Source organism: Tiliqua scincoides, chromosome 1 (genome assembly GCF_035046505.1).
Source record: "Tiliqua scincoides isolate rTilSci1 chromosome 1, rTilSci1.hap2, whole genome shotgun sequence".
Lineage (NCBI taxonomy): Eukaryota > Metazoa > Chordata > Lepidosauria > Squamata > Scincidae > Tiliqua > Tiliqua scincoides.
In genome coordinates, this window is record NC_089821.1 from 263,315,833 (window position 1) to 263,337,107 (window position 21,275).

A 21,275-nucleotide genomic window follows, 5' to 3' on the forward strand; every position below is an offset into this window, starting at 1 on the left:
GCAGCTGCATTGCTGCTGCATTAGTACTGGAAAGCTGGATAGGATTGGGCCCTAGGTCATTTGTGGCACCTGGATGGCCTTATTATAGAGAAAATCAACCCTTTTTTCTGGTGCAAGTCTCTGTCAATCCCCTGGATGATTTTTTTTCAACTCTTCCTAGGTTTATTCAAACTGATTCAAGCTGTTCCTCATTCTGCCTGTTTTCTGCTGAGGCTTCCATAAACTAGTTTCATAGATTAGATGCACTTCTGGTTCAACAGTAATCAGAATGGATGACTAATAAGAGCATAAAATTGTATTTCTTGGGAGCATATGTTTATTGTAAGCCTAAATAATCTCCTTTTGTCATACCGTTTTTCTCCTTTGTTGGCTAGCAGATCCTTTCCTGCTTGTTTTTCTACCCCATCAGCTTTTTTTCTTCTCCTTCTGGCACAAAGATTCTGGCTTTGCCACCCTGCTTTTGTTTTTACATTTGTTCTTTTAACAAAACCACAATAAGGTATAGAACTGCTTTTCAACATTAATTTTTTTTTTTAAATTTAACTTTGTGCAAATTAAGCCACCCACACAATCTTGTATTGATTATCACAGCAGTTGCAGATAAATGGGCTAGGGTTTAAATAAGCTGCCAGAGGTACAATTTATTGTTCTCATTTAAATCCAGTCTTGTTGCACTTCTGGTTTTAGTGTTTTTGTATTTAACTGAAGAGGATTTACGAGCCCACACAAATTCACAGTAGTGCTCTTCAGCACTTGGATACTGAAAGTACACATATCTCCATCCCACTTGTTCACCTCCTCCCTTAGGTTTTTTTTTTTTTTTTTTGGGGGGGGGGGGTTCTTCATCATCTTTTTTGGCAAGTGGAGTTATTGTTGGTTGCTAACAGATTGATGAATATGGTAATATCCTTATGCAATATTTCTCCTGTTTCCCTCATTTAGTGCCCAAATCCGCAAGATATTTTAATGTGTCTGCCTAGTTTTCGTGCATGTGAATAAATGCTGATTCCATGCTCCAAGTCTGCCAGCATCTCTCTGAAAAGGAGCAAGACAAGAGCTGAAACTTAAGGCGGCACCCAAACTTAATTTGGATATTTGGATTTCAGACAAGTCTCTTAGCCTGACTTCCATATTTTTGCTCGCCCTCCTGAATGCATCCCTGCAGTCCATGAAGTTCAAGACCCAGCACTCCACCCAACCTTGGAGCTAGAGAGCTGGGCTAGGATCATTTGCAGGGGTTACTGCTTCCTGCTTGAAGGCTGAGTGCCATTTTTTCACATAACCCTCTGATGGCACATGGACATAGTGAGAGAGGGCCACCATAAATAAGTATGTTACTATTTGAATACAACTCAGGAAAGATGACTGCCAAGAGATTTTACCCTGACAAAAGACTCCAGTGAGGTCCTTCCAGACTTGGATATGCAGTTTACAGATTTCTTGCCTTTAGTGTTCCTCTTTGCTTGTGACAGCAGAATTAGTCCCTGGCTTGATTACCTTCTCCAAAAAGAAGGTTGGAAATAGTACAAGGGTCACCCAGAAAGTAATGCACCACATTTTTTTCTTCAACAATTATTTATTGAACACAATGAAACTTACACACAAAGATTGATGTTTCTTCTACACTCCCTATTTTTCCACGTAATCTCCGTCCAGTTCTATGGCCTTCCTCCAGCGAGACACAAGGGCATGTATGCCCTGTCAGTACCACTCCTTGTTCTGGTCACGAAGCCATTTCTGTACTGTGCGAATCACCTCTTCGTCATCCTCAAAATGTCTTCCGCGAATGGCATCCTTTAATGGCCCAAACAAGTGGAAGTCTGAGGGAGCTAGGTCAGGGCTGTAGGGTGCATGGGGTAACAGAGTCCAACCCTGTTTAGTGATGTGTTCCGAAGACCTCAAACTTGTGTGAGGCCGAGCATTATCATGTTGAATCAAAATTCACCTGGGTTGTTATGGCGCCGAAGTCGCTGGAAGCGCTTCTTGAGTTTGGTTAATGTCTTCACATAAGCTTCAGAATTAATGGTGCTGCCTCTTGGCATCACATCAATGAGTATGACGCCCTCACAGTCCCAAAACACAGTGATCATGACCTTACTGGCGGAAGCAGTTGCTTTGAATTTTTTCTTCTGTGGAGATTGAGGATGACGCCATTCCATCAACTGTCGTTTTGTTTCGGGCTCAAAATGGTGAACCCAGGTTTCATCACCTGTCACAATCCTGGACAAGAATGCTTCCCCCTCATCTTCAAAACGTTTCAGGAACTCAGAAGAAATGTTTTTTTCTGAGAGATTTGTGGTCCACCGTAAGACAGCGCGGAACCCATCGTGCACACACTTTTGAGTAATCAAGAGCACGGATGATTGCATCCACACTTCCTTTGCTGATTGACAGCTTCAGCGCCAACTGCCTAGTCGTTATGCGTCGGTCCTCGCGAATGAGCACATCAGCAAGCTGCGTCTTGTCAGGTGTGACAGCCGTGGATGGCTGCCCCGAACGCTGCAAATCTTGGAGCTCTGCCGAACCACCTTCTAATGGCCTCACCCTCTGTGCCCAGCGACTAACCGTACTTCTGTTGACTGCAGATTCTCCATAAACTGTACACAAACGTTTGTGAATGTTCCCAACAGTTTCTTTCTCCGCAGTGAGAAATTCAATGACGACACGCTGCTTGTAACGTACATCACTTACAGACGCCATTTCAAAACACTGCTGCAGCTACGCTGTCTGAAGAAATAATAATAATAATAACAGGTATTTATATACCGCCTTTCTTGGTCTTTATTCAAGACTATTCAAGGCAGTTTACATAGGCAGGCTTTTATTTAAATCCCTTATTAAATAGGGATTTTTACAATTTGAAAGAAGGTTCTTTCTTTCAAGAACCACTACATTCAAGGTGTTTCATTCCGATCTGGCTTCACATTCTGGCCTCCATCCTCCCACGCTCAGAGCAGATGGAATTGCTCGGCTTCAGCTTGTCAGCTGCTCCAAGGTCGCACGGTGCCAGTGGCCTCGAACTGGCGACCTTGTGGATGTTATCTTCAGGCAGACGGAGGCTCTACCCTCTAGACCAGACCTCCTGCCCAAGAAACCAAAAATTTGTGTGCGCACTCCTGAAAATTCAAATAATGTATATCTAAAGTTTCGCATTCGTACCATTACTGTAGGCTGAGAAAAAAAATGTGGTGCATTACTTTCTGGGCGACCCTCGTAGCATTCGAAAGAACTGATACCAAGATTATGTTTTTTAACAAGGAGTCAGGTGACTGCACATTTGTGGTAGTCAGGCATTTAGCACTTTCTCAGCAAAGCACTGATAATCCCAGCCATCAATGGAACATTTGGTTGGCTTTCACTAGCCTGGATAATACAGCTGGCTTGTCTGATACAAATTACAGCTGATTGCTCTTATACCTGCAGGTATGTCCTCTCTGTTAGTGGATTACAGCAAATGAAAGCATGTGGTAACTTCTCTGTATCACAAATAGTGGTATCAACCAAGTCATTGTGTTTCCTGAGGAGAAGCAAGTGCCAGTTACGTTACTTACTTAAAATATTTTTGAATAAGATTCAACCCATTTTGTGTTTCATAAGAAACATAGCCTAATGGATTTTTATATAAACCTCAAGGTATCTGTATTCTCCCAGATCTTGAGGAAAAAGAGTGAGGGAGCTGAGATTTGGGGCTTTAATAAAAATTTCTGCCAATAATGATTGTTGTGATGTGCGTTCCCTGTAAACACTCCTGGCATTCTTTGGCAATAGTTAATAACACTCAGGAGGCTGATTGGCTTAGACTGCAGTCCTGGAAAGGGACAAGGGGGTTGGAATGAAAATGAGTTGTCAATGGAAGCAGAAAACGCAAATGCCACTGAAGATTTCAAAGCCTTTCTAGTCACTTCTCCAGGCAATCGGCTTCTGTTGAAAGGAGCAAAGGTTACTTCACAATGCTCCTCTCAGCATTTTTTAACCACAGCCTGCTGGAGCTCTCCATAGAGTTCCCCTCCCCATCAGAGGTTAAAAGACTGAAACAAAAAAGATTAAAAGGTTTTAGAATTCAGGCAGTCAAGTCACTGAAGAGGTTTTAGCTGATTTGTCATTTCCCTTTAAACAGATTAATTCATTAAATTGAAATGAAAAGGCATGTGAGCAAAATGTCAGTGCAAGTTCCTGTTTGAAGATCTTAAAGTGAAACAACCTCCATTTGAAGAAGCAAGGGCTGCCGCCCATTATGTCAGGAGCTACTTCAGCTCAAATGAAGAATTCACAGATTTGGAAATGAAGGCCTTTTATACTGAGGCTAAAGGATAGAACACTCCCCAGGCATGATTTGCTATGAGATGGGGTAAATGCTGACATTTTGAGTAGAAGTGGTGCTCAGATTGGCAGAAGTGATGGCTGTTGCCCACTCACCCACCTACCTTGGGTGACCTGACCTGATTTCATCCAGCCCTTGTGTTGCCCTACCACTGGTCTGGCCAAGGCAGCAGGACTGCCCATTGCAGGTCCTGGGGCAGGCGGGTATTTGGGCTCTCTGCGGTTGAGGCCAAACTGCCTAGCAGCTGGAGCCTTGCCGCCATGCTGCAGCTCAAGGTGCGCATCCCTGGCCTGGCTGAGAGCAGATCGCTGGGCTCACACTGGCCCTACCTTTCGCAGGAGCCAGGAGTGAAATAGCTGCTGGAAGAAGCAGGGTTTTGGCAGCTGGCACTAAGCTTCAAATGGGGCCAAGTGACTAGCTGCAGAAGAGACCTGCTGGCAGAGAAAGCACCATGGCTGGGGAGGGACTAGCCTCAGCCCAGAGGGAGGAAGAAATTCCAATGCACAGGAGGAGGGGGGCAGCAGTAGAGCCCAGAGGCAAATCTAGGTCCCTGGGACAGCAACCCTAAGTTGTGTAACCTTCATATAGTCCTCCAAGCTTCATAGAGTCCTCCTGACACCACAGGGGCCTCAGAACATCTCTGTACACAACTGGAAGGCACTTCCAGTCACATCTGAAGGGCCTGTTGGATCCTACCCCAGATTCCATTATCTGCAGGCTTTGATATCTGTGGAGGAAGGGGGTCCAGGAATGGATACTGAGGTCCAACCTGTACAGGCTTTCCATCAGGCTGAGATTACTTTGCCTGGCTAGTGATGGCTCTGGCCATCAACTCTGATGATGATGGCTCTGGCCAACAACTACCGCGGCATCTCTCTCCTTAGCGTTGTAGGAAAGCTGTTTGCCCGAGTTGCACTAAAGAGGCTCCAGGTACTTGCAGAGAGCGTCTATCCAGAATCACAGTGTGGATTCCGAGCCAACAGGTCCCCCACTGATATGGTATTCTCCCTTAGACAACTGCAGGAGAAATGCAGGGAACAACGACAGCCACTCTTTATAGCCTTCATAGATCTCACGAAGGCTTTTGACCTGGTCAGCAGAGACGGAAGGCCTCTTCAAGATTCTCCCCAAGATCGGATGTCCACCCAGGCTCCTCAGCATCATCAGATCTTTCCACAAGGACATGAAGCGCACTGTTGTCTTTGATGGCTCCACATCACACCCCTTTGACATCCGAAGTGGAGTGAAGCAGGGCTGTGTTCTTGCGCCGACCTTGTTTGGCATTTTCTTCGCTGCCCTGCTGAAGCAGACCTTTGGAACTGCAACAGAAAGCATCTATCTCCGGACCAGATCAGACGGAAAGCTCTTCAACCTCTCCAGACTGAGAGCAAAGTCCAAAGTCCAGCTGAAATGTCTGCGTGACTTCCTCTTTGCCGACGATGCAGCTGTCACTACCCACTCTGCCAAAGATCTCCAGCAGCTCATGGATCGTTTTAGCAAGACCTGCCAAGATTTTGGACTGACAATCAGCCTGAGGAAAACACAGGTCATGGTTCAGGATGTGGACTCACCTCCCTGCATTATAATCTCTGCGCATGAACTGGAGGTTGTCCATGACTTTGTGTACCTTGGCTCAACGATCTCCGACACTCTTTCTCTCAATACCGAGCTAAACAAGCACATCGGTAAAGCAGCTACCACAGGTTTTCCAGGCTCACAAAGAGAGTCTGGTCCAACAAGAAGCTGGCGGAACATACCAAGATCCAGGTCTACAGAGCTTGTGTCTTGAGTACACTTCTGTACTGCAGCGAGTCATGGACTCTTCGCTTACAACAGGAGAGGAAACTGAACGCTTTCCACATGCGCTGCCTCCGACGCATCCTTGGCATCACCTGGCAGGACAAAGTTCCAAACAACACAGTCCTGGAACAAGCTGGAATCCCTAGCATGTATGCACTGCTGAAACAGAGACGCCTGCATTGGCTCGTTCATGTTGTGAGAATGGATGATGGCCGGATCCCAAAGGATCTCCTCTATGGAGAACTCGTGCAAGGAAAGCGCCCTACAGGTAGACCACAGCTGCGATACAAGGACATCTGCAAGAGGGATCTGAAGGCCTTAGGAGTGGACCTCAACAAGTGGGAAACCCTGGCCTCTGAGCGGCCTGCTTGGAGGCAGGCTGTGCAGCATGGCCTTTCCCAGTTTGAAGAGACACTTTGCCAACAGTCTGAGGCAAAGAGGCAAAGAGGCAAAGAAGGAAGGCCCATAGCCAGGGAGACAGACCAGGGACAGACTGCACTTGCTCCCGGTGTGGAAGGGATTGTCACTCCTGAATCGGCCTTTTCAGCCATACTAGACGCTGTTCCAGAACCACCATTCAGAGCGCAATACCATAGTCTTTCGAGACTGAAGGTTGCCAACAATTGATGGCTCTGACACTTAATGGAACTCCTTGCCTTTTACTTGGTTTGCAGCTTCTGTCTGCTCCTAATGGCTACCCACACCTCAGTTCTGACATTGTTGGAAGGAAAAACCATATTAAAAAAAATTTCTTGTAATAGTTTATTTTTCAGCCCCTATTACAGTATCACTCCTGCTCAAGAGTCGCCACAAGAAAAGTGTTTTCTTAATTTGGAGCCCCATCTGCAGCAATCCATACAGGCACACCCTTGAAAAACTGAAGCTGACACTTAAGAATGTATAATTTTTTTTTCCATCCCACCTCTTGTTACAAATACAGTGGCAGTGTTTAATGAAGTTGATTCTTACATCAATATTCTAACTCTGTAGCTGCTAACCAAAGGTGAATTTACCAGGCGACGGAATAATAATAATGAATTGTAAAGGTGTTTTCCCCCACAGCCATGAACAAAAATTACCGCATTTATTTCAATGTCAGATATTTCAGTTTTAGAGAGAGAGTTCAATAAAAACAAAATGTATTCTTATGAAGGTTTCGTGAGGGCTTAATAACAGTTGCATGTAGGGTATCATAAATCTTGGTGTTTACATTAACAAAAATTAATTGATAATGTCAGTTTGTTGCATTAGTATTCATGTTCAATATTTCTCATTGTAAATGGCAATAGAACAATTACTTCTTGTTGAGCAAAGTAAATGGCAGAGTGACCTCATTTTTATTAGTTCATTTTTAAAAAAATTGATCTCCAGCTACCTGTTACACATTGTGTGAGTGCACAAACTAATACACATGCATGATGGATTCTTTTAGTATAAATATTGTCATTTCTGAAACCCTGATTTTCTAAAGAGACAAAAACAGCATTAAACAGAACACAGAACACTAGAAAAAGTACATGCAACTGACATGGAACTGTCAGTGGCACATAGTATTCAAACCAAAGGGGAGAAGGATGGACAGATTCCCTTTTTGTGTGTGAGACACTTGCAGTGAGACACTCAGAGCTGTGCAATGGCAGAAGAATGGCACTAGTGGTGTTGCTTTACTTCTGATGGTTGCTCACCAGAGAAGAAATCTCTGCTTTAGCACTACCACTGTAAATGGCTAGAGGGCACTGTTGCAACTACTAGTGCATCAAGGGTTAGGTGACACCAGAGGCCAATAGCACTCCACCTGGTGCTGTAAAACTTCTGTCTTGGAATTACAGCCCAATCCTGAGCTGCCTGGGGCACCCAGCTTCGGCTGCCACCGCATCCTGTGCACCCCAGTCTACCAGGGTGGCACCTCAGGAGAAGGGGACTTTCGTACCCTTCTCCCAGGTAAGGGAAGCAGCCCCGCAATGGCTCATGTTACCACCGACCATAAGGTAAAGGCATTTGTGTAGGGCGCCAAACCCCACATGAACGCCTTGGATCTGGTGGAGTGTAGCTCCCCCTGGCATGCCTCCCACACTCCCTGCCTCCTGCCTCCACGTCACGCCTTCTTCCCACCCACTCTCCGCCCTCTGCCTGCCTCCCCCCTCCCCAGAACGCTTTGTCCCCGCCCACTTCCCCGCCTCTGCTTACCGTGCCATGGCTTGGCAGTTTGTGCAACCGCTGAGCAGCAGAGGACGGGCGCCCACCCAGCACCAGCCAGCGCTGGGCTAGCACAGGCGCTGGCCCCACTGGCGTCGCTAGGGGGGTGCAGGCAGCACCAGGTGACGCGCTGGGGGGGGTGACGCGCCCTAGGTGGAGGACGCGCTAACATTGCGGGGTTAGGAGCTACCATGTCACGCCATATACTGTTGCATGCAGAATGGTCAGCAGAGTGCAGTGCAAAAAACAGAATTGAAATAGCTCCTTTCGTTCAAATGATATGGCCAAAAAACCGGAAGGAAAAAATGCATGGAGCCCTATGGAAAGTGAAAGTGAGCCGTATCGCATGTTTACTCACGAGTAGACATACTTGCTATAGTCCAGGCTGAGAGGAATCGAACAACACCTCAATGGTCCCGATCCATTGAATGCAGCCCCAAAAAACATGAGAAGGAGGTCCCTGCCTCCCTCCCAGCTGCGAATCTATTGAGCTAGAAACGAAGCCATGTGGCTGTGTTTACTCCTGAGTAGGCAAGCTTGCCTTAGTCCATCAGAAAGGGCAGGCTGAGAGGACTCCAAGGATGTCAGCATGGTCCTGATCCAATGAATGCAGCCCCCCAAAACACCTGAGAAGGAGGTCCCTGCCTCCCTCCCAGTCTAAAGAGCCCTATGGAAAGCAAAGCAGCCTCACAGTCACGTTTATTCGCCTTGGCTGGTGGTCAGGCCAGGCAAAGGGGAATGTGAGGACATCAGAAGGGTCCTGATCCGATGGAACTGCTCCAGAAGGCAGCCTTCCCCCCCCCCCACTAAAAAGAACAAAAAAGAGACTTGAATGGTAAGGGGAAAGTTTTCTATTTTGCACTTGTGAAGCCAGGTGCGTCTTTATTCTGATGTGCCTGAAATAGAAGAACTTTAAACTGGGCACTGGGGAGGGCTGGAAATCTCACTGATAATTTTGGGGGGGCTGTTATTGCAGGCAGACTACAGAGTAAGTCTGTAAGCTCCATTGACCACTATGGGACTTACTTCAGAGTAGACATGCATAGGATTGGGCTCACAGGCTGCAATCCTACCCACACTTTCTTGAGAGTAAGCCCCATTGATCACTATGGGACTTATTTCAGAGTAGATTCACTTGGTGGAACAGGACTGGCTCCCCATTATTTAATTATTTCTTTTAATTTAATTATTTATAATTATTTATTTTAATTTGCTTGATGAAGTCACTTCTGACCATGACATCACTTCCAATGGGTCCTGGACAGACTGTTATTCTAAAAAGTGGGTCCCGACACTAAAAGTTTGAGAACTGCTGCAATAAGGTGTTAGTAAGTTGATATGGAGTGTGTGTGTGTGACTCTACAAGTTTTCAAAATCACTAAAATCAGAATTTGGAGGAATAAGACCATCATGTTATATATCAGTCAATGCGTACTTTCATGCAGAATGCAATGAAACAATCCACATTGAAATATCTGTGTTCTAACAAAAGGTACAGCCAAAAAAACTGGTGGGGGCGGGGCAATGGTACATCACCACGCCCACACTACATGGGATGATGCACAGGCCTCCTGCACCAGGTGACGCGAATCCTAGTGATGCCGCTGGCTGGCCCGGTGGTAAGCCTCGTAGACGTGCCTTATGGCATGTTTGTGACAGTGCGTGCCGGCAAGAAGCCGGCACACCAATCTCAAGATTGGGCTCTTAGTCACCTATCTGGTTGCTCAAGTACAGTCAAAATGGCTTTTGATTGTATGGCTGCCCAGCTCAATTATTTGCGCACAGTGGTTGGCACTTCCTTGCCACCAGACTGCCAGTCCTGGCAATGACCTTTTTTGCAGGAACATAAGAATTACTGAGATAAAGCATTTTGAGAACTTCAAAGCAATGCTGTACCCATTCTTGATGTTAATAGCAAGTTCTACCCACTTAGCAGAATTGGTTTGTAATATCCTTTTTGATATTGTGTATTTCTTGGCTTTGTTCAGTTTTCTGTGAGGAATAATTTCACCTTGGCTTTGGATTTGAGAAGCTTTGTCACTGTGCATGTATTGTCAATAGCTGCTTTGATTTGCATTGTAGGTGGTAATGTAGCTACAAGGGCGGCGGCATAGTAAGTATTGCAGGTGCTGCAATGTGGCCCCTCCCACTCACCATCAGAGCCATTTTGGTAAGTAGGAGGGATCACTTACAAGGCACATTGTTGCATCTGCAGTACTTACTGCCCTGCCCCCCTCATAGCTATGTTACTGATTGTATGCATGAATTTCTACGTTCAGTCTTTATCATTTCCAGCAAAAAAAAAAGGGGGGGCGGGTCCCATGTACCAGGACTGGGCCACACAATCACACCTTGCAAGACCCTGGAGAGCTTCTGCCAGTCAGGGTAGGCAATGATCTGATTTAGCATACAGCAGTTTCATACATTCACAAGAGGAACTGCATAACTGCTAACTGGCAAGATTAAAAAATGAATACTTATTTTATGGCCAGGAGTGGGTAAAAAAAAATAAAGGAATTACTGTGCCCTAACCAAAGACTGAGAGTGAGAAAAAATAACAATCCAGGATTGGGGGGGGGGGAACAAGTTTATTAGACTTTTCTTAAAAACCCAATAGCACAAATAAGGGGTTCATTATATAGCCCAGTGCTTCTCAAACTTTCAGCACCAGGACCCATTCTTTAGAATGATCATCTGTGAGGACCCGCCAGAAGTGATGTCATGACCAAAAGTGACATCATCAAATAGGAAAATTTTTAACAATCCTACAGCCCAATCCTATGCATGTCTACTTAGAAGTAAGTCCCTTTTGTTTCCAATGAGACTCCCAGGAAAGTGTGTATAGGATTGCAGAGGCTAAGCCTAGGGCTGCCATCCTACCCACACATACCCAGGAGTAAGTCCCATTTACTATCATTGTTAAAAGCATATACATTGTAACCTGTTAAAAGTACAGATGTGTAACATTTCCCCAAATGCAGTCACATCTTATGGTAGCATCAAGTCTAATATATTACAAATAAAATGTTGAAATGAATGGGGACCCACCTGAAATTGGCTCACGACTCACCTACAGGCTCCCGACCCACAGTCTGAGAAACACTGATATAGCCATTACGAAAGCCACTGTTATGCAGCCCTTAAAATACACAATTCATAAGAGCCCACCAAGCATATTGGCAAATGTATATGTCATAAACAGGTTCATTTTTTTCCTGTCATACAACGTCTCATTCTTAGATTGCTAACATTCATGACATTTCAGAGTTGGGCTTTCCAGAATAAAGATGAGGAGCACACTTTTCAATAAGTTGCCTTCTTTTTGTGTGTGTTGTTGTAGCTGAACTCTTCATGGAACAACAGCATCTCAAAGAAGCGGGCTTCTGTATCCAGGAGGCAGCCAGTCTCTTTCCCACATCTCACGCTGTACTGTACATGCGTGGGAGGCTTGCTGAGATGAACGGCAGCTTGGAGGAGGCTAAGCAATTGTATGATGAAGCACAAACAGTGAATCCAAATGGAGTGGAAATCAAGAATTGCCTGGTGAGTGTGTGCAAGGGCTCTGCTGCAAGTTGCCATCCTTGTCATTTCACATGGGGCACTGTGTATGTTCCGGAAAGGAGGGTGGCAGGCATGTTTCCGAGAGTTTGTTCTGATGCAGGGTCTGTGGACTAAGAATGGGCATTTCTTTCTTCGAAGTCCCAGTTAACTGGACAGCAGTGGATCTTCCTGAGGATTAATGCCTTGTGAATGTTGTGATCCAAGGCAGCTGGTTACAACAGCAAACACTTGGTGTGATCGTGACTGAATACCCTGGTCCAAATCCCCTTAATTATTTGGTGCTGGGAACTTTTTGAAGGCTGTGACCTTACTCATTTTCAAGTAAGTCAACATATGCGTGTGCCCAGTCAGCCCAAGGAGATTAACCACAACACTTGAGTTCACACAAGAGCTGGAGTAAAATAGGGGCTGTGAGTTGGGAAGCCCAAAGTTCAAATGTGGCCTCCATCACAGCCTCGCTGGGTATCCTTACGCAACCCTCTGTCTCATCTATGCAGTATCAGGAAAAGTATCAGGAAAATGATTTACTATATGCTACTGTTGTAAGGATTACTGAGATAGTATATGTAAAAAAAATATTATTCCATTAATGAATATAAGAGCGCTGCTGGATCAGATTGAAAGCTCATCTAATCTAAAATCCTGTTTCCCAGAACCAGAGCCAGCCCAGCTGTGAGGCCCAGTGAGGCAGCTACTTTGGGCAGTGGGATGACGGTGAATTGGCGGGCCTGTCAGCTGCCTCTCTCAGCCTGCTGCCCATCCAGCCACTTCACTGTGCACTCTGATTCTCTTCTTGCTCACTGAGTGACTGAAAAGAGCAGTGGTAACTCCATTGCTTTAGCTCTGCTGCCACAAGCAATCCACAACATTGATGGAGCTGAACAAGAAGGCAGGGGGCTTCTTTGTCCTAAGAGGGTCATGCTGGGTCATGCTTTGTCCTAAGAGGGTCATGTCCTTGACTGGGCCTAGCTTAGTAGAGAGGGATCTGACTGCTGGGTCTGACTGCAACTCCCCCCTTCCTGCAAGAAGTGTGTGGAGAAAAGAGGAGGGGCTGGAAAGGAGCGTGTCTCCAGGGAGATGCTCTTGGCTAGCCTCTTCCTCTCCATATACTTATTCTTCGGCTCACTTCCTGGGATTTTCAGTTTGAGAAGTGGGGAAGAAGGAGGAGGACAAAGAAAGGAGTTAGGTATTGTGTGGCTCCTGGAAGAAGGGGAGGAAGAGATGGAGTGCATGATGGTGGCAGTGTGCGTTTGTATGGTGGGAGCAGTTTGGCATTGCTTGACTTGGGCTGGGCTTGTCCACAGTGGCCAACCAGATGCTTCCAGGAACCCCACAAGCAGTGCATAAAGGCAATCAGAGCTGTCCCTTGGGTAGGGCAACTGGGGCAGCCACACTGGGCCCCGCACTTTCACAACCAACGTATGGTCATAATAGGGGACCCCTACACTGATTGAGTTGCTCTGGACCTGAACCATGCCCACACCTTTCTAGGGTTGTCTCTGAAGCCAATTGTCTTCCTTTGCTATTGCACCCCTACATGCTTGTGGAGCTCGAGGTTCCATATGGTCATCATAACAGTCTCTAGCTGACCTGTCCATGAATTTCTGTAAGCCATCCAAGCTGGTGGTCCTCACCGAGTCCTGTAGCAGCCGATTCCATGTATTAGTTGCACATTGTGCAAAGAACAGCTTTCTTTTGTGTCCTGAGCCTACGGTCAATTTCCTTGGGTGACTGTGGCCCCTTTTATGCATTCAGGCTCTCCATCATGGAAGGAAGGAATGCATGGGGGGGGGGTCACAGTGGAAGACTTTTCTCCACCTGCCTTATGTGCTTTCTTTGGCACATGTACTATGTGCCTGGACGAATACAAGAGTTTGTGTGTGGGCCACTCTCTGGAACTCTTCCTTGGGGTTCCCGATCACACAGACATGACCCTGCCTGTATGCATGCAGGCACAGTGCAGCTGTGCAATGCAATGCACACCCATTGTAAAGAGCCTGCCTCGTATGCGTTCTGCCCTTTCTGAGTTAGAAAGGATAATCTCTGCATGACCACTGCATCTCTGCTGTTGATCTTAAAATGTTCGTTGCAATCTGACTGATCCAATCAGCTTCCTCAGCAAACTCCCCTTGTAGGCAGGGCTGTTTGTCTCTAATGTATCAGGACTTATTAGTGCAGGACTTATTCGTCTCCCCTGAGGCTGTCAGACTTTTATTTAGAAAAAAGCAACTTAAAACAGTTGGCTGATTTTAAGCAAAGGGCACAAATCTAGCAAACAAACCAACCCATTGGCTCAGTGTTATTCAGACCATGAGGCGCTCACAGAACTCAAAGGAGAGGATGTCCTCTCCTTTGCAATACAGTCACACCCCTGGGCAGAATAGGAGCCCATCTTCTGCGCTTTTTTTTTTAAAGCAGAAGAAAAGGGACTTCAAGAGTGGCTGCTGCCGCCCCGCCCCCTTCTCCCTCCACTCAAGGCTGCCGCCTGTGTTCACTGCATGTTGTTTCCAAAGTTTCCTCAGCTTGCAGTCCTTGAACCTTGTCTGGTTGGTTCCTAGTTCCCAGCCTGGGATCCCTTCTCATCAAAGTGAAATCTCTCTTTTCAACCCCTCCCTCTTCCACTCCCCCCTTTCAATCTCCAAACCTTCCCGCTTTCCTCCCCAAATAAAACGCTTCCTATTTTACCAGTCACCAGGGGTCTTAAAGTTGTTTCCATGCAGTTGGCAAAGGGGGAGGGGAGAGACAAGCACACACTTTACTTGGCCAGGAGCAGAAAAAGGGGACTGTTTTTAAAGTGATTTATTAATCTTGTTGTTTGACTGAAGAGGAGAGGCTGTATTTTTAAAGTGATGAATCTTGCTCTTTGAAGGGAATACTTATCAGCCATTGATGGTGATTGCCAGCCCAATCCTATCCACACTTTCCTGGGAGTAAGCCCCATTGACTCTAATGGGACTTACGTCTGAGTAGACATGCATAGGCTTGAGCTGTGCATCTCCCAGTATAGGAGACAAATCAGCTTCCTTACCAAACCCTTATCAGCTCTGATATATTTTCATGGTCTATTTTTGTTTTCCCCACCAGCTGCTGGAAAAATTTAATTTCATTAAATTAATAAAGGGTTCAGTCCTATCCAAGGAGAATGCAAGAAATGATTAGTTGAACTGGGGTCCACAGGGGTGTGTGTGTGTAATGTTGGTCAGACTGGGTGTTCCCAAAGTTCATTTGATAAAACAATTCTATTGGTATGCTTACGAAGTTAAAAAAAAAGAGTCTTCCTGGACCAGACAAAATCTACCTACTCCAGCATCCTGTCTCCAACAGTGATCAGTAGCTGATCATTTATAAAGCATGTATCTTGCTTTGTATTAATAATATATTTTTAAGATCTGCATTTAATTAATGATATGATTAATATAATTAATATTAATATAGTTAATATATAGTTATTATATTATAATATAGTTAATATTTCTGGCCACTTCATGTTTAATGTCACTTCCAGCCCTCAGGAACATGATGGGGCATCATGATGATGGCATGCCAACAGCCATGGGGTCAAGGGAGCCACAGGCCGGAAAAGTTTGAGAACCACTGCATTGGCTTATTGTTTTTTGGTTTTAACAAGGGTGAAAACAAAAGAGTTCTGAACAAATGCATTTCCCACAACCACAACTCTTAATTTCTCTCTAAACTGAAGAGGTCCTATGGGAAGATTCAATGGATTTGGAGCTGGGAAAATTGGCTGTTGCTGCAGCCCCTTTGCAAAAGGCACCCCAGCCCAATTTTAAAAAAAAGTTCCAGTCTGAAGCACACTGCCTGCACATTGCTCTCTACTGCCAAAGTTCACTGGCAGCATGAGGATAGAATACATGTATTGGTCTCTCTGATTTGGGTTTTTGCACTCCAATAGGATTTTCCTGCATAACTAGTGGGGTCCCCCCACTTTTAGGCACCCACTCCTATCCTGCCTTCTCCCCCATGTTGCTGTCCAGTGTGTCTGTACACAGCCCATGTCCAGCTGGAAAATAGGGTCGTAATCTGGATCCCCAAAACAGCGCACAGTTTGTGTGTTTGTTCTTTTCCCTTTGTTACTGCGTGGATATCACTTGTCAGCTCCAAGGGCAGGTCCACCCTGGCTGTTCAGAATGGGTCAGAGCTCTGATTCAAGGGATCTGTATCACGAAACCGCCCTGCCCTGCCCTGCCCTGCCAGCAGCAAAGCACACCTCTGGCTTTCCTGGTTTGCTGTAACCACACAATATTATTCATTAATCTTAAACTTAGAAAGCACCTACGTTGATTGCTTAGTCACACTCATTATGCATTTATACTGTACCAGAATCAGTGTTGCATTGCTCCTAGAGTGCTAAAAATCATGCTGTGTTTCAGAGGGCTAAGATTCCCACTTTTTAAATCATGTGTCCAAATGATGTACAGACAGTAATTTTGCAAGCAGATATTCTAAGATCAAAATTAATTAATGAATAATATTGTGTTGTTACAGCAAACCAGGAAAGCCAGGGGTGTGCTTTGCTACTTTTTTTTCTGTCTTGCATCCCCTATGTTCCAAAGCCAGAATTCGCAATTGTTATTTTTCCTTTAGTTACGTTTGCACAACTGTGCAAATGCACAGCTTGTGCATTTTGCCAGCTTTAGCTTGGCAAGAGGTCAAGCTAATTTCTCTGATCACTCCTCTTATTGTCAAAGTGCTGCTCCTTACGACCAGTTCTTAAATTATAGGAGCCATGTATTTCACAGTCTCTCTGCCCACAGTGCTCTAGTACCAATTAAAATTGTAGTTCACATAGCCAGGCTTATCGCATGCTACCCAGAAGGGGCAATACTAGCATGGCAAGTAAGAATATAATTGGATCTTAAAATCATAGGATTAGAAGGGATCCACAAAGTCATCTAGACCAACCCCCTGCCTGTAGCAGGAAATCCTCTTAGAGGAAATTCTCTTAGGTGGGTCACACCCACCAGGGGAACCAAAATAGGGCCATTCCCCCTTAAGGGGAGTGGCCCAGAAATGGGTGCTTCAGTGGCACTGCAGCTATCATGGCGGCATTAGTGGCAAGGGTTTTTTTTTTTTTTTAACTTACCTGAGGAGAGGGCAGGGGGCCTGATGTCCTCCAGGATAGTCTTTGTGGGCTTCCTTGTTATTCCAGATAGCTCCAGTTGGCGATCGGAGCCCAGTTCCTGTTTTTGCGCAAAAACCGGAAGTGGGCTCTGCCGATCAAAGCTCTTTGGAGTAGCAAGAAAGCCCACAGAGCGGGTTGTGAGCCTCCCGGAGAATAGTGCAACCCCCAGGTAAGTGTAAAAAAAAAGCCTTGTTCCCAGTGGCAGCGCAATCACCGTGCTGGTGTTGGGGCTTTGCCCCGCCCTGCCCCACCAATACTTACCGCAGTCCTGAAGTCCAAGTAGGAATTTGGGAATCGCTGTCCTATTGCATCTCCAGCAGATGCCTGTTGAGCCTCTGCTTGAAGAGCTCCAGTGAGGGAGAATCTACCATCTCCCTTGGTAATCTGTTCCTCTGTCAATCTCCTCTCTTGCAGTTTGTACCCATATGATCTAGCTCTACTCTCAGAGGCAGCTGAGAACAACAGTGATGTACCTGAGGGGGGGGGCAAGAGGGACAAATACCCCAGGCACTAGGGTGGGGGTAGTGATGCCGCACAGATATCCATCCCCCGCAGTGCCGCCTCACCCCCCCCCCACGCCAATCAGGACAAAAGCCCAGAGTCATTCCAAGAGCCAGAGAAGCAGCGTGCTGCCTCCCCAACCCTCCAAAGAATACCTTATAAGGGTACTAAAACGTCACTTCTAGTTTCCTCCATGAGAGGTCTTGGAGGGCCAAAAAATCACTGGAAGTGACGTTTTTAAGCCCTTAGAAGGTATTCTTTGGAGGGTCGGGGAGAAGCCCTTAGAAGTTTCCTCCACGAAACCAGAAGTGATGTTTTTTGACCTTACGAGGCCTTTAGAAGGCCTTCAGATGGTCGGGAAGGGTGTGTGCTCCCTCCCTGGGCCTCCAGAAGGGAGGCAGGGGGGTGGCAGCTCTGCTGGTGGGGGGACGGCAGCTTTCGGTCTTGGCCTCAGGCGGTACCAGGGCTAGGATTGCCACTGGAGAACAAGTGTGTTTTCCCCTTCCATATTGCTGCCCTTCATGTATTTGAAAAGCACCACCATAACCCCTTTTATCCTTCCCTTCTCCAGGCTACAATCTTTCCTTGTAGGACTTGTTCTCCAATCCTCTGATCATCTTTGTTGCTCTTCTCTGAATCCTCTCCAGTTTATCTGCATCTTTCCTAAAGTATGGTACCCTCCAGGTGAGGTCTGACCAATGCAGAATAAAGCTGAACCACTACTTCTCACGACTTGGACGCAACAGTTCTTCTAATGCAGGCTAAAATTGCATTAGCCTTCTTTGCAGCTGAATTGCACTGCTGACTCATATTCATCTTGTGACCCAATTCTTGTGGATCACAAGATGAATACAGTATGTGGATCTTTGTGATCATCCTCCCACATAATCCCCAGGATTCACACATTACTAGAATGGTATGGAAAAGTGATCACAAAGGACAACACCCACATCATTCCTGAAATGTGAATACCTAGAGCAGTGATTTTCAATCTTTTTCATCTCATGGCACACTGGGAAGGCACTAAAAGGGTCAAGGCACACCATCAGCTTTTTGACAATTGACAAGGCACACTGTGCTGTCAATGGGGGCTCACATTCTCCAATGGTCCTATTCAGTGCTTTTTTTGTAAAAGAAAAGGTGCAGGAACTCACAACTTGTTAATCATTTATTTATTTATTTATTTATTTATTTATTTTTAAACCATTTTTTATTGGAGAAATAAAAATTTTTTTGTGTGCTTCCCCCTAAAGATGAACTTACTTCTGAGTAGACATGCATAGGATTGGGCTGTCAATCTCCACATCCCCTTCCCCCTAGCTACTTTTTCTACACAGAAAAAGTACTGTACTTTTTTATTTTATACTGTAAAATACTGTACAGGTGCACAGGGAAAAATACTGTACAGGTGCACTTGTAGCATGTAGTATGTAGTGTGGCACTACTTCAAGGAGAGGTAGCAGTGAATGGATTCTGAAAAATGGCTTACATGAGTTCCATGTAGTAAAATTACTCTAAGCAACTGTGGGAGTAAGAACAAAAAAGGAATTCTTACACGAGAGGGGTCCTTAGGTGCACATAGAAACAGCTACGTTTGCAAACAAGCGATTAAATTATGGTTTAATTCAGGTATCAGAATACTCTGTGTCTTTGGGAAGGCGCTTGGCATGCAATTGTATGTTCTCTGCTGCCCTGAGCAGCTGCTGTGCATTGCTGGAGAGGAGCTGCAAACGCTGGATGGCGGAGGGCATGCTTGTGGGGGAAGGATGAAGAGGATCTCTGGCAAGGCTGGACAGCACGTTGTATACACGTAGAATCCCTTTTCACCTGCCCTTAGCATGTGAAAACGGGTGCAGATATATATCTCTGCCAGGATTAAAAGCCCAATCCTAGGTATGTCTACTCTGAAGGTATGTCTACTCTCATTCTAGTCAATGGAGCTAACTCCCAGGACAGTGCCTAGGATTGCAGCCTAAGAGCCCAATCCAATGCATGTCTACTCAGAAGTCCACTTTAGTGAATGGGGCTTACTGTGCATAGGATGGCAGCCTCAGGGCCCAATCCTGTGCCTGTCTCCTCAGAAGTCAGTCCCATTAGAGTCAATGGGGCTTCCTCCCAGGAAAGTGTGGAGAGGACTGCAGCCTCAGAACCAAAGCCTATGCCTGTCTCCTCAGAAGTCAGTCCCACTAGAGGCAGTGTCAGCACCTACCCAGCGAATGCCTCTGTCTTGCTCCCCCCCCCGAATGCCTCCGAAGGGGAGGGGCCCCTGCAAAAAGGTGCCGGAACTCCATTCCCCCACGTTCCATTAGAAAAAAAGCCCTGGTCCTATTGATAAATGACTCTCTCCCAAATTCCTGCGGGACACCTGGGGACCATTCGCAGCTCACCAGTGTACCACGGCACAGTGGTTGAAAATGGCTGACCTAGGCTGATTTTGCATTGCTTTGTTAATTGTGTGTGCTGGCCATCTACCCAGACAGTCTGATTAAAAAAAAAAACTCATCAGGTAAGAACTCCAGGTATGTCATATGTTTCTCAGCAAGGCTCCTGTGCTTTCATTAGCTCACAACAGACAAAAATTGAACAGGCAAAATTCTCATTGTTGCATCTTCTACCTGAGGAAAACTCCACCTGTTGAATTTCTCTGTATCATGGTATGGTTAGAAATCCATGTGAAAAGCATTAATAAGTAGAAGTCCCATTAAAAGCTGCAAAACGCAAACAACGTATCAGCACCTATTCAGAGAAGGGATGGGCTGGTGTTGACAATATCTACAACTTTAATACAAACTTTCCATAATGCTGCTTTCTTTATTGCTGATTGATTACAGCTCTTTGTCCCAGCATGATTGATAGCCATTCTAACCAATGGGAACAGTGCATTCTGGGATAGTGAGCACCCACTGATTGACAGTATCTCCAATAGTGCTGTTCCATGCAATATGTAAGTTTTGGGAATATATCCCCCACACTGCTCAGGGTATTGCTGTAGCTACTGCTACTATATCTCAGGAAAAAAGTATTTACAAATAAGGATGGGTAAACTCCCTTTGGCTCAATCTGAAATTGAGTCAGTTGTTATGAGCATTCTAGGTGAGTGTTTAGGAAAAATTGTTTTCCTAGTTTTCTCTAATGCATCATTTTGGCATGTGTCTGTTGAAGGTCTTGTGTGCGCTCGCCATCATATTGCTACTTGTATTGTAGTTCCCAGAACTAGCCATGGCAGAGAGCCACTTAGACACACACATTAATGTAGAACAGCATTTCTCAACGTTTGTCCCCCACTGTACCACTTTGCAAGGTTCACCTATTGGAAGTACCACCAGAAGTAATTGGTGATGAAGTCAGTGCCAGTTACTTCCAGGTTGGGAGGACAGACGCAATGCAACAACCACTGATAAGAGACTCAGGGTGGATGGGTACACTTTTATGAGCATGTAAAAAGCACACACTGGTGCTCTGCCCGCCAAACTGAGCTTCCTATCACTGCTTGTCATATTGTATTGCCAGACAGTGGGAATCTGGGGATCCAGGACACTACCTCAAGTACTACTGGTAGTACAAGTACCACTGGTTGAGAAACACTGATGTAGAAGAAGGCAAGGCTATGGGATCTAGAAGGGGACAACAGCATAAAATGTTATTGAGAAACAGTTGAGAGAATAAACCCAAACAGAGAGACTAAATTCATGATTTGTTGTATTGTCTAGTTACGTAACTCATAAGAAATCTATTTCCAATAAGAAGTTAATG

The 21,275-nt window shown here is 45.6% G+C and overlaps 1 protein-coding gene across 1 annotated transcript in view; it reads left to right on the top strand.

Moving 5' to 3' along the window:
• Positions 1-21,275, top strand: part of TTC7A (tetratricopeptide repeat domain 7A) — a 221,465-nt gene that overhangs the window by 153,152 nt on the left and 47,038 nt on the right. The window contains exon 21 of the mRNA XM_066611825.1: positions 11,658-11,860. Within this exon, the coding sequence (XP_066467922.1) occupies positions 11,658-11,860 (203 nt within the window). The remainder of the gene's footprint in view (positions 1-11,657; positions 11,861-21,275) is intronic.